The sequence below is a fragment of the Salvelinus sp. IW2-2015 genome, linkage group LG3 (assembly GCF_002910315.2).
Source record: "Salvelinus sp. IW2-2015 linkage group LG3, ASM291031v2, whole genome shotgun sequence".
In the NCBI taxonomy this organism is placed as follows: domain Eukaryota; kingdom Metazoa; phylum Chordata; class Actinopteri; order Salmoniformes; family Salmonidae; genus Salvelinus; species Salvelinus sp. IW2-2015.
The window spans coordinates 18,833,163-18,844,607 of NC_036840.1; the positions used below are offsets into that span (position 1 = coordinate 18,833,163).

The 11,445-nt window shown below is 42.9% G+C and overlaps 1 protein-coding gene across 1 annotated transcript; it reads right to left on the bottom strand.

The window, feature by feature from the left end:
- Positions 1-256: 256 nt before the first annotated feature.
- gpr185b (G protein-coupled receptor 185 b) lies at positions 257-10,531 on the bottom strand. Its single transcript, XM_023976721.2, has 3 exons — positions 10,334-10,531; positions 9,911-10,197; positions 257-9,688 (listed from the first exon to the last, which is right to left on the bottom strand). The coding sequence occupies exons 1-3, from the start codon at positions 10,529-10,531 to the stop codon at positions 9,103-9,105; spliced, it is 1,071 nt and encodes a 356-aa protein (XP_023832489.1). The 3' UTR covers positions 257-9,102.
- Between the last annotated feature and the right edge of the window lie 914 nt (positions 10,532-11,445).

Genomic DNA, 11,445 nt, shown 5'->3' on the forward strand with positions numbered 1-11,445 from the left:
ACAAAATGTGGAAAAACTCAAGGGGTGTGAAAACTTTCTGAAGGCACATGTATATCATCATCACTCGTAGGACATGCTCAGAGACACGTAGGCACATATCACACACATACTCTCTCTCACACATACACAAACAAGATATTCTACACTATCTGCACACACACGCACTCGACCCAACAGACAGTGAAACGTGCAAGAGAGCAACGCAACAAGAACACAAAAATAATTTTATCCGTTTATTTGGCAAATTACTCTCACTTGTTTTCTTTTTTTTCTTTTCAATTTCTTGAATTTATTTGCAATAGGAAAAATAAATCATTTGTCYGCAATATTAGTATTATTATACATTCAACACTTATAGTGCAATGTGTAACTTGTCTCGCTCATAATGTGTATCCCAAATGGCACCTTATTACCTATGTAGTGCACTACTTTTGGCCAGGGCGCATAAAGGCTCTGGTCAAAAGTAGTGCAGTATATAGGGAATAGGGTTCCATTTGGAAGACAACTATGAAGTGCATTGTACTTTGTCATCACATTGATATTTCACAATACAAAGAAGAAAATAAAAACATGATTCGGCCTGTGTCACAAATGACACCCTATTCCCCACATAGTCTAATACTTTTGTTAAAAAGTAGTGCACTTTATAGAGCTCGCCAGCTTGTAGTCCTAAAACCCAGAAATGAGTTGCCTCTGTTTAGTTCAGCCATTGCTAAAGGGAAAATAAATGGGAAAAGAATAGCGGTTTTGGATAAACGCCGAAAATAAGGTCGAAGGTTAACACAGGCTTAGGAGATTTTAGACGTTTCATTCTATGAGATAATATCAGTCAGTTAACTGCTGACCTTTATGAATTTTGAAGCCTTTATGTGCTTTATGTGCTTTTTTTGTTACATAAATGCTTCAAAATTCACAAAAAGTGACGTTAGCTGATGAAAATGATCATCTCATAGACCAAAGGTATAAGATCAAAGCCTGTGTTTACCACAGACCACATTTTCAGCATTTAACTCCATTAATTTACCCATAGGCTTTGTCCCTCGCGGAGTTAGTGCCTACAAAAAGACGCCATTTTACTATTGCTCTCTATTGGAGATAGGGAGTCATTTGGGACATAGCCAGTAAGAACAACAACAAGATGTTAGCTCTGTTACATCACAGTATCATCAACCAATCACATCCTTTGCTCAGGGCCTGACTTCCTTAGTCTATGAGGGACAAATCCTAACTTCCACTTACATAAGTTGCATTTTCACTTAGTCACCGGTTGACATCAATGCATGACTAAGTGAAAACTTGTGGAAGTTAGGATTCACCCCAAGAAACAATGATAATGCAACGATAATGCACCAACACTGTTTAATCTGTGAAGGCCATATATGGTCCCAGTGAAGTTTAGCTCTCAGGTACTGCTATAGACAATATCTTAGTGAAAGGGGTGACAGGGAGAGAAAATAGCCCAACATTACATTTTAAAATGTTCTAACGTTTTCATGAATGGGATTTATAACGCTTCTCCAAGTGCTGAAAGCGCTTCACACACACACACACACACACATTTTCTCATAAGTGCAGGTGGCTTAGGTTTAGTGGGGTTCTTTTGTAAAGCAGCAAAAGCATTCGAAACAGAATCCAGCTTTACATTATTCTCAGATCTGTCAGAGAGAAAGAAGGAAGGAGAGAGGAGGAGGAGAAAGGCAAGAGGGCTAGGCATGAAGGGGAGAGGAGGAGAGAGAGGGGGGGGGGAGAGAGACAGAGACAGAGAGAGAGACGCTTCTTGTCTAATGGAGCAATGAGAGGATTTTCAAGTTGCTCAGGGGGTAAACATCGCTTTCAGCTTGCTATTTATAGTTTGGAGACAGATTTATTTCTGGGTAGGATTTGTGAAATGTTACAGAGAGAGTAGCACAGTCTGACATGGCACCTTATTCCCTAGGTAGTGCACTACTTTGGCCCCTATTCCCTATATAGTGCACTACGTTGGCACCCTATTTCCTATGTAGTGCACTACTTTTGACTAGAGCCCTATGTGGGTCCTGATCAAATGTAGTGCACTATATAGGGATTAGGGTTCAATTTGGGAAGCAGGCAGAAAGTGTCTTTGAAATGACCTTTTCCTCTCTTCTCTTCTCAGCAATGACGTCACCTGTAACCAGATAGACAGTGTGACGTTCATTGCTGCCTCCCCGCCCTGTTTTCTTCTTCTTTTTATGTAAGTCCATCTTGCTTTTTCTGTTCTCTGTATAATGGGTCAATAAAGATTGTATTGAATCTTAATTAGGCCTATTTAGAGTGATATTGATGTGTCTTTTTTGGCAATGTGCTCTCAGAATGGCATGTTAATGTGTCTGCTCTACTCTGGTGAATATTGCATGTGAGTTTAGGTTCCTCCTATATTCCACATTGTTATTCACAGAGCACAGATAAATATACTCTTGTCAATTTTTGCTGCCACAAAGGTCCTCGATTGCAGTTTTTCTTAACTCATATTTAGCTCATATTTTCAAGGTAATTTTTCAGTGCTCTCTTCTCCTATGGTTAGGTAGCGATTGGGGTGGGGTAAGCTGATCCTAGATCAGTTTTGTTTCTTCCCTCCTATGGTTTATGTTTTTGTTGGCGGGGAGACAGGGGGGTAGCTGATCCTAGATCAGTTTGGTTTTAGTGCTCTTGTCCTTTATATATCATCTCTACACAAGATCAAACGTGATAGGCTGTAATGTTTTTTTCATGGCTGGTGATAGGCTATCATGTTATTTCATAGCTCGTGATAGGCTGTCGTGTTTTTTCATAGCTCGTGAATGCATTTACCTTGAAATACATGAGACAAACACATACATGATCAATACATGTAATACATCAACCAAAATAAGACACCAGTAATAGGTAAGAAATATGGCACTTTTTAGCATAATTCAACACACATTGTTTCAAGAAAATTATTTTGACCATTGATAATACGAACACACGCACACACACACAAGTCGCACACACTGTAACAACCATGTTTTTTTTTWACTCATGCCCTGACGACGAATATAAAAATATAAGTTTCTGTACAGCATTGCATAAGAAAAATAACCACACTCCTTTTCCCTCCTGAAGAGATTGTGTTGAGCCTATAGAAATATAATTAATATAATCTATTTCACTCATGTCTGCACGGCCAGGCACAACTCCAACACCATCATTAAGTTTGCCGATGACACAACAATGGTAGGCCTGATCACCGACAACGACGAGACAGTCTATAGGGAGGAGGTCAGAGACCTGGCTGTGTGGTGCCAGGACAACAACCTCTCCCTGAAAGTGATCAAACGTGATCAAGAAAAAGGAGATGATTGTGGACTACAGGAAAAAGAGGACCGAGCACACTCCCATTCTCATCGACGGGGCTGCAGTGGAGCAGTTTGAGAGCTTCAAGTTCCTTGGTGTCCACATCAACAACAAACTAACATGGTCCAATAACACCAAGACAGTTGTGAAGAGGGCACGACAAAACCTATTCCCCCTCAGGAGACTGAAAACATTTGGCAAGGGTCCTCAGATCCTCAACAGGTTCTACAGCTGCACCATTGAGAGTATCCTGAATGGTTGCATCACTGCCTGATACGGCAACTGCTCGGCCTCCGACCGAAAGGCACTACAGAGGGTAGTGCGAACGGCCCAGTACATCCATGGGGCCAAGCTTCCTGCCATCCAGGATCTCTATACCAGGCGGTGTCAGAGGAAGGCCCTAAAAAAGACTCCAGCCACCCTAGTCATAGACTGTCCTCTCTGCTACCGCACAGCAAGCGGTACCGGAGCGCCAAGTCTAGGTCCAAGAGGCTTCTAAACAGCTTCTACCCCCAAGACTCCTGAACATCTAATCAAATGGCTACCCAGACTATTTGCACCCTCTTTTACACTGTTGCTGTTCTCTGTTATTATCTATGCATAGTCATTTTAATAACTCTACCTATATTAACTACCGGTGCCCCCGCACATTTACTCTGTACCGGTACCCCCCTGTATATAGTCTCGCTATTCTTATTTTACTGCTCCTCTTTAATTACTTTTTACTTTTACTTCTTATTTTTATCTGTATTTTTTAAACTGCATTGTAGGTTAGGGGCTCGTAAGTAAGCATTTCACAGTAAGGTCTACTACACCTGCTGTATTCGGCGCATGTGACTAATACAATTTGATTTGATTGTAAAGGTATGCCTACAGCAGTATTTATGGCCCATCTTGATGTGTTTATGCATAAGAGAGAGAAGCTTTTATCCTGGAGGGCCACAGTGTCTGCTGTAGTTTTCATCCCTCAGTTAATTGACCAATTAACAAATTAGCGTCACTGATTGGCTATAAAGTGCTCACACATGGTTTCCCATGTGTAAATCAAGACACTAATTTAAAGTCAAGCATGAGAATCAACTGGGTCTTGATCATTAGGCACCAAATGGAAGAAAATGGACTGAAACTAGATGGAACTACCTGGACCTTTCCAACAAGAAATTTTCTTTTGCAAGGGGTTTTATAATGTCTTCCGTTGCGAGCCCAAATGAACAGGCCGCAGGTTTGCTGCAGCCCTCCAGGAAAGCCTCCAGGAGCATGACCATCTCCTGTTTACAGTGTCTGTTTTTTGTTACATCACATTACAATACAGTATTGGCAATATAAACCAGGGGGTGACAGACACACACACACACACGGTGCTAGGTAGTCCCACCCCCGTTCTACGGGCATGACAGAGTGGTATATTCACAGATGGGATTCAATTACATCGGAGAACGCACCTCACATAAGAACACAGAGTTTTGCGTGTTCACCAGTGGTTACGCACGTTTCCATCAGAGAGTGACCTGGGGTGTATTCATTAGTCAGAAACGGTAGCAAAATGCTTTGCAACTGAAATGTTTTACTTCAAACGTAAAATGTCTTGCGACAAAAACAAATTCAAGTTGGTCCCTCCCCGTTTGTTTCTGCTTCCGTTTGGTTCTGTTTAGTTCGTAGTTAATACACCCCAAAGAGAGAGGAGTACACAGCAGACCCTAATATACATCTGTTGTCTTGTGCATTTAAAGGCTGACACAAGCAGGTAATACATATCTCGATTTATAATCAGTCATATGGTGGTCAAAAATTATGTTTTTCTGTTGATATATGCTAACCAGTATTTATGTCTATTTTTGATTGTTGAAAGTTTAAGGTAGTGAGAATTTGATTTGAATGGATTCTCTCTGCCATTAGGTCCAGTTAACACTTTCTCGATTGTACCTAGCAGTGCACTACTTTTGGAGGGCCCATACAGCTCTGGTCAAAAGTGCACTATATAAGGAATCGGGTGCCATTTGGGACACAGGCTAACCGCGAAAGCATGTGATTGTTTTTGGTCGTCAATCCCGCTGAATAGAAAAACAATATAAAAAACACCACTTTACAATGTAGAAAAATCCCATGATCATTTTATAAAGAAGTTCTCTAGTCCTGTATGTGTGCCATTTTGAGAGTTGTTTGTTATATTTTTTGCTATTTGTTTTTGATACGTTTTCTTTTCAGTGAAAGCGTTGAATCGTGTAATTCCCCTCGAATAGTGACGGTGACTCATTGACAATATACAAATATTTTTGTACAATTTGCCTTCATTTAGTCATTTTTAAAAACCATGCTCTATAGGCTAAACTCTTACCCTCATAAGACAGCCAGCTCTCCATTGACCTATAGATAGACCCGATGGCTGGCACATCTCACAGGCCACAGTAGTCTTTTACAATTGTTGTTGTTTTTACAGTACAGTGGATACAGTTGCAAAATCATAGTTGTGAGATGACAAACAAACATGTTTGCTCATCAGAAAGATTTTTAAGAAAGTGTCATCTCGATTTCTGTTTAATTTGGATTTAGGGGCTACATCCTAATAGTATTAATTTGCTTCCTCTCCTCGTCTCTTCACCTTAATGTAGCAAGCTTCAGTATCAGAAGTAATGGAGGGAAAAGGACATCTGGTTTCTTTACAGTTTGGGCTACATCTTAACAGTCTTAATTCGCTTCCTCTCCTCGTCTCCTCTCCTTACTAGCCACCTATCCGAGGTTGTGTAGGAAAGGAGACAATGAAAGGAAGCCATTTCAAGGTATTATGACACAATACTACTAACTTACAATCTTACCACACCACTATCACCATCACTAAGGGCCTATGTATATCAGCGGGTTAGCCTACAACTACAAGCTAACCTTTCATGAGAAACTAACCTCAGTATAATCTGTGTGTGTGAAACTATCGATGTGTGAACACGGGTCACATTACCCTACCACGTCGCGCCTGGCGGCTCACCTATCAAAACCGTATGACCTGGATACACTAGAGACAGCACCGTGCGGTGTAACAATGGCTTCCCATTCATTTTCAATGCAAGGAGAGTGAAGAGAAGAAGAGTGAACGGGGGACTGTTGAGCACATGGCGGGACTAAAGATGGGGAAAGCTAAACTTTATACAAATCCTCCGCCACATTGCGGCGTGAGTGACCCCGCTTCCAGCTCACTGTAACTTCCAGCCCCTACTGGATTGGGTGACAATGGCTGTTGATACCTAGCACTACCGAGCATGCTTGCTAGCTTGTTAGCTCCCACATCAGGGTGAAGCTAGCGTGGCTAGACGAGTTACAGCTTGTATAGTGTATCTTGGTCGTTATTAACCCGCTGAGCCATTGAGCCTTCCCGGGGCTGGCTATGACACGTCAGCTTCCCTCTATTGCAGACATCCAGAGACGCAGAGCCGAGAGGGAGCACGTGATTTGAAACTTGCGTAGAGACTTAGATATGGAGAGGGGAAATGAGGGGTATACAGGCCAAAAACTTTATGAATATGGAACCTAGAGCCTATGTAACGGAATGTTGGTTTTGTGTTTCAGGAAACGTTCTGGTGTTCTGTTGTTGTCTAGTGCTGTGTCGTCCATGCATCGCCATCTTATTGATAGACACCCTATCGGATTTGGATCGATGTCTGTTCATCTGACATGATGGATAATCAATATACTGTTTACATTGTCGGTTGACAGATGGATGTTGATCAATCATTATTGTTTAACTTGTCTGGCTGAATCAAGGCTTRTAAACCTACATAGACTAAGTTTTCAATAGGCCTAGTTTAAATTCAAATTGAACTCCATTAATGATATCAAAAAATACATTTAATTCAGATGTATATGAATTGTTATGATTGCATGTCACACTATTCTAATAAGCTAACTGATAGATAGGACAGATAAACAGATACCTCCAACGGTCATCTACATCTGCTATCATTTAGAACCCTTCGCAACATTTAGAATGGTAGAAGCCATCACGTCATTACGGAATCCGACCAAAGCTTCTGCGAACACGAGCTGTCGGCTGACACACACATATTGTCATCTCTCTCTCTCTGTCTGCCCGGGAAGATCCTGTTAATCTAAAAATCATGGGCCTGTGCTCCCTCTTTCTCTCAACGCCAGGGCTGTTTTATAATGCATTATTAAACCCTACAACATATGAGCTGTGTGAAAACAACGGTCTGAATAGATGGCTCCGAAGGGTAGAATTTCCCTTGGCTTAGACAGGGATCGAGGATCAGATTACACTTCCTGAATTCTAACTTTAACCAATATATGGGAAAACACAAAACTGACCTTACATCAGTGGTTATTAGGGACTATGAGCGTTGGCTCCCCGGTCGCTATCCATGGTGCTGAAATGAGTTCTCGGTGCTTGGGGATAGTGGCTTGATTTGCTAGGCGAAGTCCATGGTGCTGAAACAGGTTTAGAATGTTTTAGATGCATTTCTCGGCATGATGATAACCATCGAAAATTTTGATTTCTAGAAATTCTAGTACTGTTATTCTATTTTTATACCTCCTGAATGTAGGTTTGTTTAATGGTTTGTTTTGTGGGAAACAAGGGAATGTTTTAAAAGTTTGGGCTTTTCTAAAAATGTATGTTTTTTCTTTAAGGTTAAACATGAATCAGGCTTCATATTGGCTTTGTTTGTTTGTTTGTTTGTGTAGCCTTGTGACTTGGTTCTAACAATTGTTCTTGGTGTTCTAATGCCGGTTATAGTCATCATTTGCAACACGATCCTTGGGGCATGACAGTTTAAGCAGGATAGTTTAAAGCTAGAATCCTTAAATAAAACAATGACAATGTATGACAGTTGATACATGCTCATGAGGCATTTATAAGTTATATTCTTCAATAACCAATGGGTATATGTCAGTATTTGTAAGTCCAAAAATGGATGTAGCAACTAAGGAGTCTAGCTTTAAATAATCTCTCAAATGACACCTCACTGAAAACCTCAAGGTTGTAGTACCCTAACCTAACACACATTACAATGGTCGGCTAGTTTGCTCATAAGTGAGTTAGCTCATCATGTGTTTATGAAGACTCCTTATCACCTTCCAACCAACTCCTACTAGGCTCTCTACTACTCATGCTCACCTTCTGAGCTAGAAGCATTGTAGAGGCCTATAAGTGTTTCACCTTAGCCCCACACACAGTCACAGTCCACTACTACCATCTCTATCCAGTGGGCTTGGGTAGGCCTAGGCCCAGGGTAATGCATCCCAGACCTTCTCAGTCCAGTCCATGCCTCCTCAACGTATGACTAGGGGGAGCCACACCCGCCACCCAACACTGGTCTCAGGCCTAGGCAGGCGAGGTGTGGATTGGGTCACATTTCTCCTCGCCACCCTGTTCTGACGTCACCGTACCCCAAACCTATACATTGTTGGAGGTTGGAGGTCCTAAGAGGGGGTCGACCTTGCCTTGTTAGTCACCTTTGAACCTTGACCTCACCACACCCCAAACCTATACATCGTCAGAGGTTCGTGGAGGGGTGCCATCTTGCCTTGACGTCAACACACCCCTAGAGAAAGGGGGGAGGAGAGGGGATCCCCTTCCTCTGACGACCCAAACACCCCTACCTCTACATCACTGGATGTATGGTGGGAGGGAGAGATTGGAGGGGTCGCAGCCAGAAACCCTTCTCCAGGGCTCGACATTCCCATCTCCCCGTTGGCCTGGCCTGGCAACGTCCTCCACACGCTCTGAGCCAGTTAATCAAGCTTTCTGTATGTTCAGGTTCCCTATACATCACTGGAGGTCCTCGCCCTTGGTCTGAGACTCAAATTTGACGGGACACACCCACAGCACGCCAACCACAACCCCTTCTGTATATCTGGGTTCCTGAAAGCGTATATAATTGGATTTATAACAGAATTACACGCCGCCGGCAGCACAGTGGCGTATGTATATATTATAGGATAACTCGAGTCCGCCACTATAGAATACATTGCGAATGGCAACCAACACATAGCGAAAGCGCAGAGAATCACAGAGAGTGTCTGGACTCCTTTGGTCGTGGAAATAGCGATGAATTGATGTTGGACTGCGATTTGCTGAGCATGTCGGAACGCAATCCTACAGATCTGTAGGTAGAGTTGCATCATGACTGCAAAGACCAATAGGAAGAAGACTGCGAGTGCAACGGCGTTGGATTTCGTGACTGGTCGGCATACGCTACAAGTCGTTTCGTCGTCTAGACAGTTCCACCCGAGGGCAGGGAGGACTCCAAGGATCAGACCCACCAACCAGATGAGCCCTATTACCAGGTACGTGAAGAGGACAGTCCGTTCGGTGTGATAGGTCAACGCGTTGTACAGCGACAGGTACCTGTAATGGAGGGAACATTACTGTCAGTCCAGTCCATGTTTTCACTGGCACACTCACTATTCCAAAACATGTTTAACTCATACTGATAACTGATTACTTTAGTCCGGTCCATGTTTTCATCTTAGTGAGAACTGATACACTCAGAATTCCAGTACATAGTTGCATCGCTGCAATTATAGTAATCAGAAATACAACATAAAAAGAAATACAATGTCACCATACCTGTCCACAGTGATCGCCAGGATATTCAAAATGGACGCGGAGAACGCCACGATAAGTATCCCCGTGGAAACCAAGGTCACGACCTCTCCCTTGACCAGATAGATGAAGACAAAGTTTAGGATGAGTCCGAGACCCGCCAGGAGGTCGGCGAACGCCAGCGAACCAATCAGGATGAACATAGGAGCTCGAAGGGTCGGCGTGTAGAACAGGACAGCAATGACCAGAGCATTCTCACAGGAGATGAGGGTTCCTGTGACACATAATGCCACGTCCCATGGGCTGACATCCTGTTTATGACAACAATAATAGTAATATGTTTTCAAAATACCCAAAGTTACTTAACAGAGTCAGCAAAAAAATTTAAAAGCTATAACATCAACCAGTACGTTTATGTTCACAAAACCTGATGACATCATGACTAACCTGGGGTGAGGTCAGAGGTCGTAGGTCAAGGTCAGATGTGGAGGTGCGGACAGGGACTGCGGAGGAGGAGTTGACCCCAGGGAGGTCAGGGTAAGGGTCAAGCCAGGGGTCCAGGGATGAGGGATCAAAGGTTGCAGAGGAAGTAGTGTTCTGGGGAAGGCCACCACTGCTCATGGCTGCAGCTAGGGAGAGGATCATAACTGGATGAAGGGAAGAAGGGAGGTGAAGAAGAAGAAGAAGAAGGGAGAGAGCAGGCTGTATTAATAAGGAGACGGGACACCATAGTGTAAGATTCAGGAACATCTTTAATAAGATACAACCAGATAGAGAATACAGAGTATAATGGTTACTGTAGTACAMTATTCTACAGAGGGAGAGGAGAGGGAGAGAGGAGTCCAGGTGGGAGAGAGGGGGGATGGATGAGGGGGAAGAGGATTAAGGGATTCAGATTGAGGAGGAGAGGGAGAGAGTGAGTGAGTCAGAGGTGTCCATTACTACAGAGGAATAAAGTCACTTCTCAAATAAAAACAAAGAGATCATCCATCCATCCAATCAATATTGGAAACAAAAGCGCATGACTCAAATAATATATATACTGAGTAAAACAAATATTAGGAACACCTTCCTAATAGTGAATTGCCCCCCCCCCCCCCCCCCCCCACACACAAACAGTGTTCCTACTACCATACCTCTTTCAAAGGCACTTCAATCTTTTTGTCTTGCCACACAGACACAATCCATGTCTCAATTGTCTCAAGGCTTAAAAAGTATTCTTTAACCTGTCTCCTCCCCTTCATCTACACTGATTTGAAGTGGATTTAAAAGGTGATTAAAAAGGGATCAAAGCTTTCACCTGTTCAGTCTATGTCATGGAAAGAGCAGATGTTGTGTGCTTAAGGTTGTTGTCCTGTTGGAAGGTGAACCGATTGCTCAGTTTGGCTGGGCGGCCAGCTCTAGGAAGAGTCTTGGTGGTTCCAAACTTCTTTCATTTAAGAATGATCGAAGCCACTGTGTTCTTAGGGACCTTCAATGCTGCAGAGATTTTTTGGTACCCTTCCCCAGATCTGTGCCTCGGCACAATCCTGTCTAGGAGCTCCTCGGACAATTCCTTC

What these genes read in the sequence shown, in the direction of transcription:
- gpr185b (XM_023976721.2), bottom strand. Translation starts at nt 10,531, where the DNA reads ATGATCCTCTCCCTAGCTGCAGCCATGAGCAGTGGTGGCCTTCCCCAG. An exon ending in GACCTCTGACCTCACCCCAG is followed by an intron (nt 10,198 to 10,333) that starts GTTAGTCATGAT and finishes TGTCATAAACAG; the next exon opens with GATGTCAGCCCATGGGACGT. An exon ending in CTGGCGATCACTGTGGACAG is followed by an intron (nt 9,689 to 9,910) that starts GTATGGTGACAT and finishes CCTCCATTACAG; the next exon opens with GTACCTGTCGCTGTACAACG.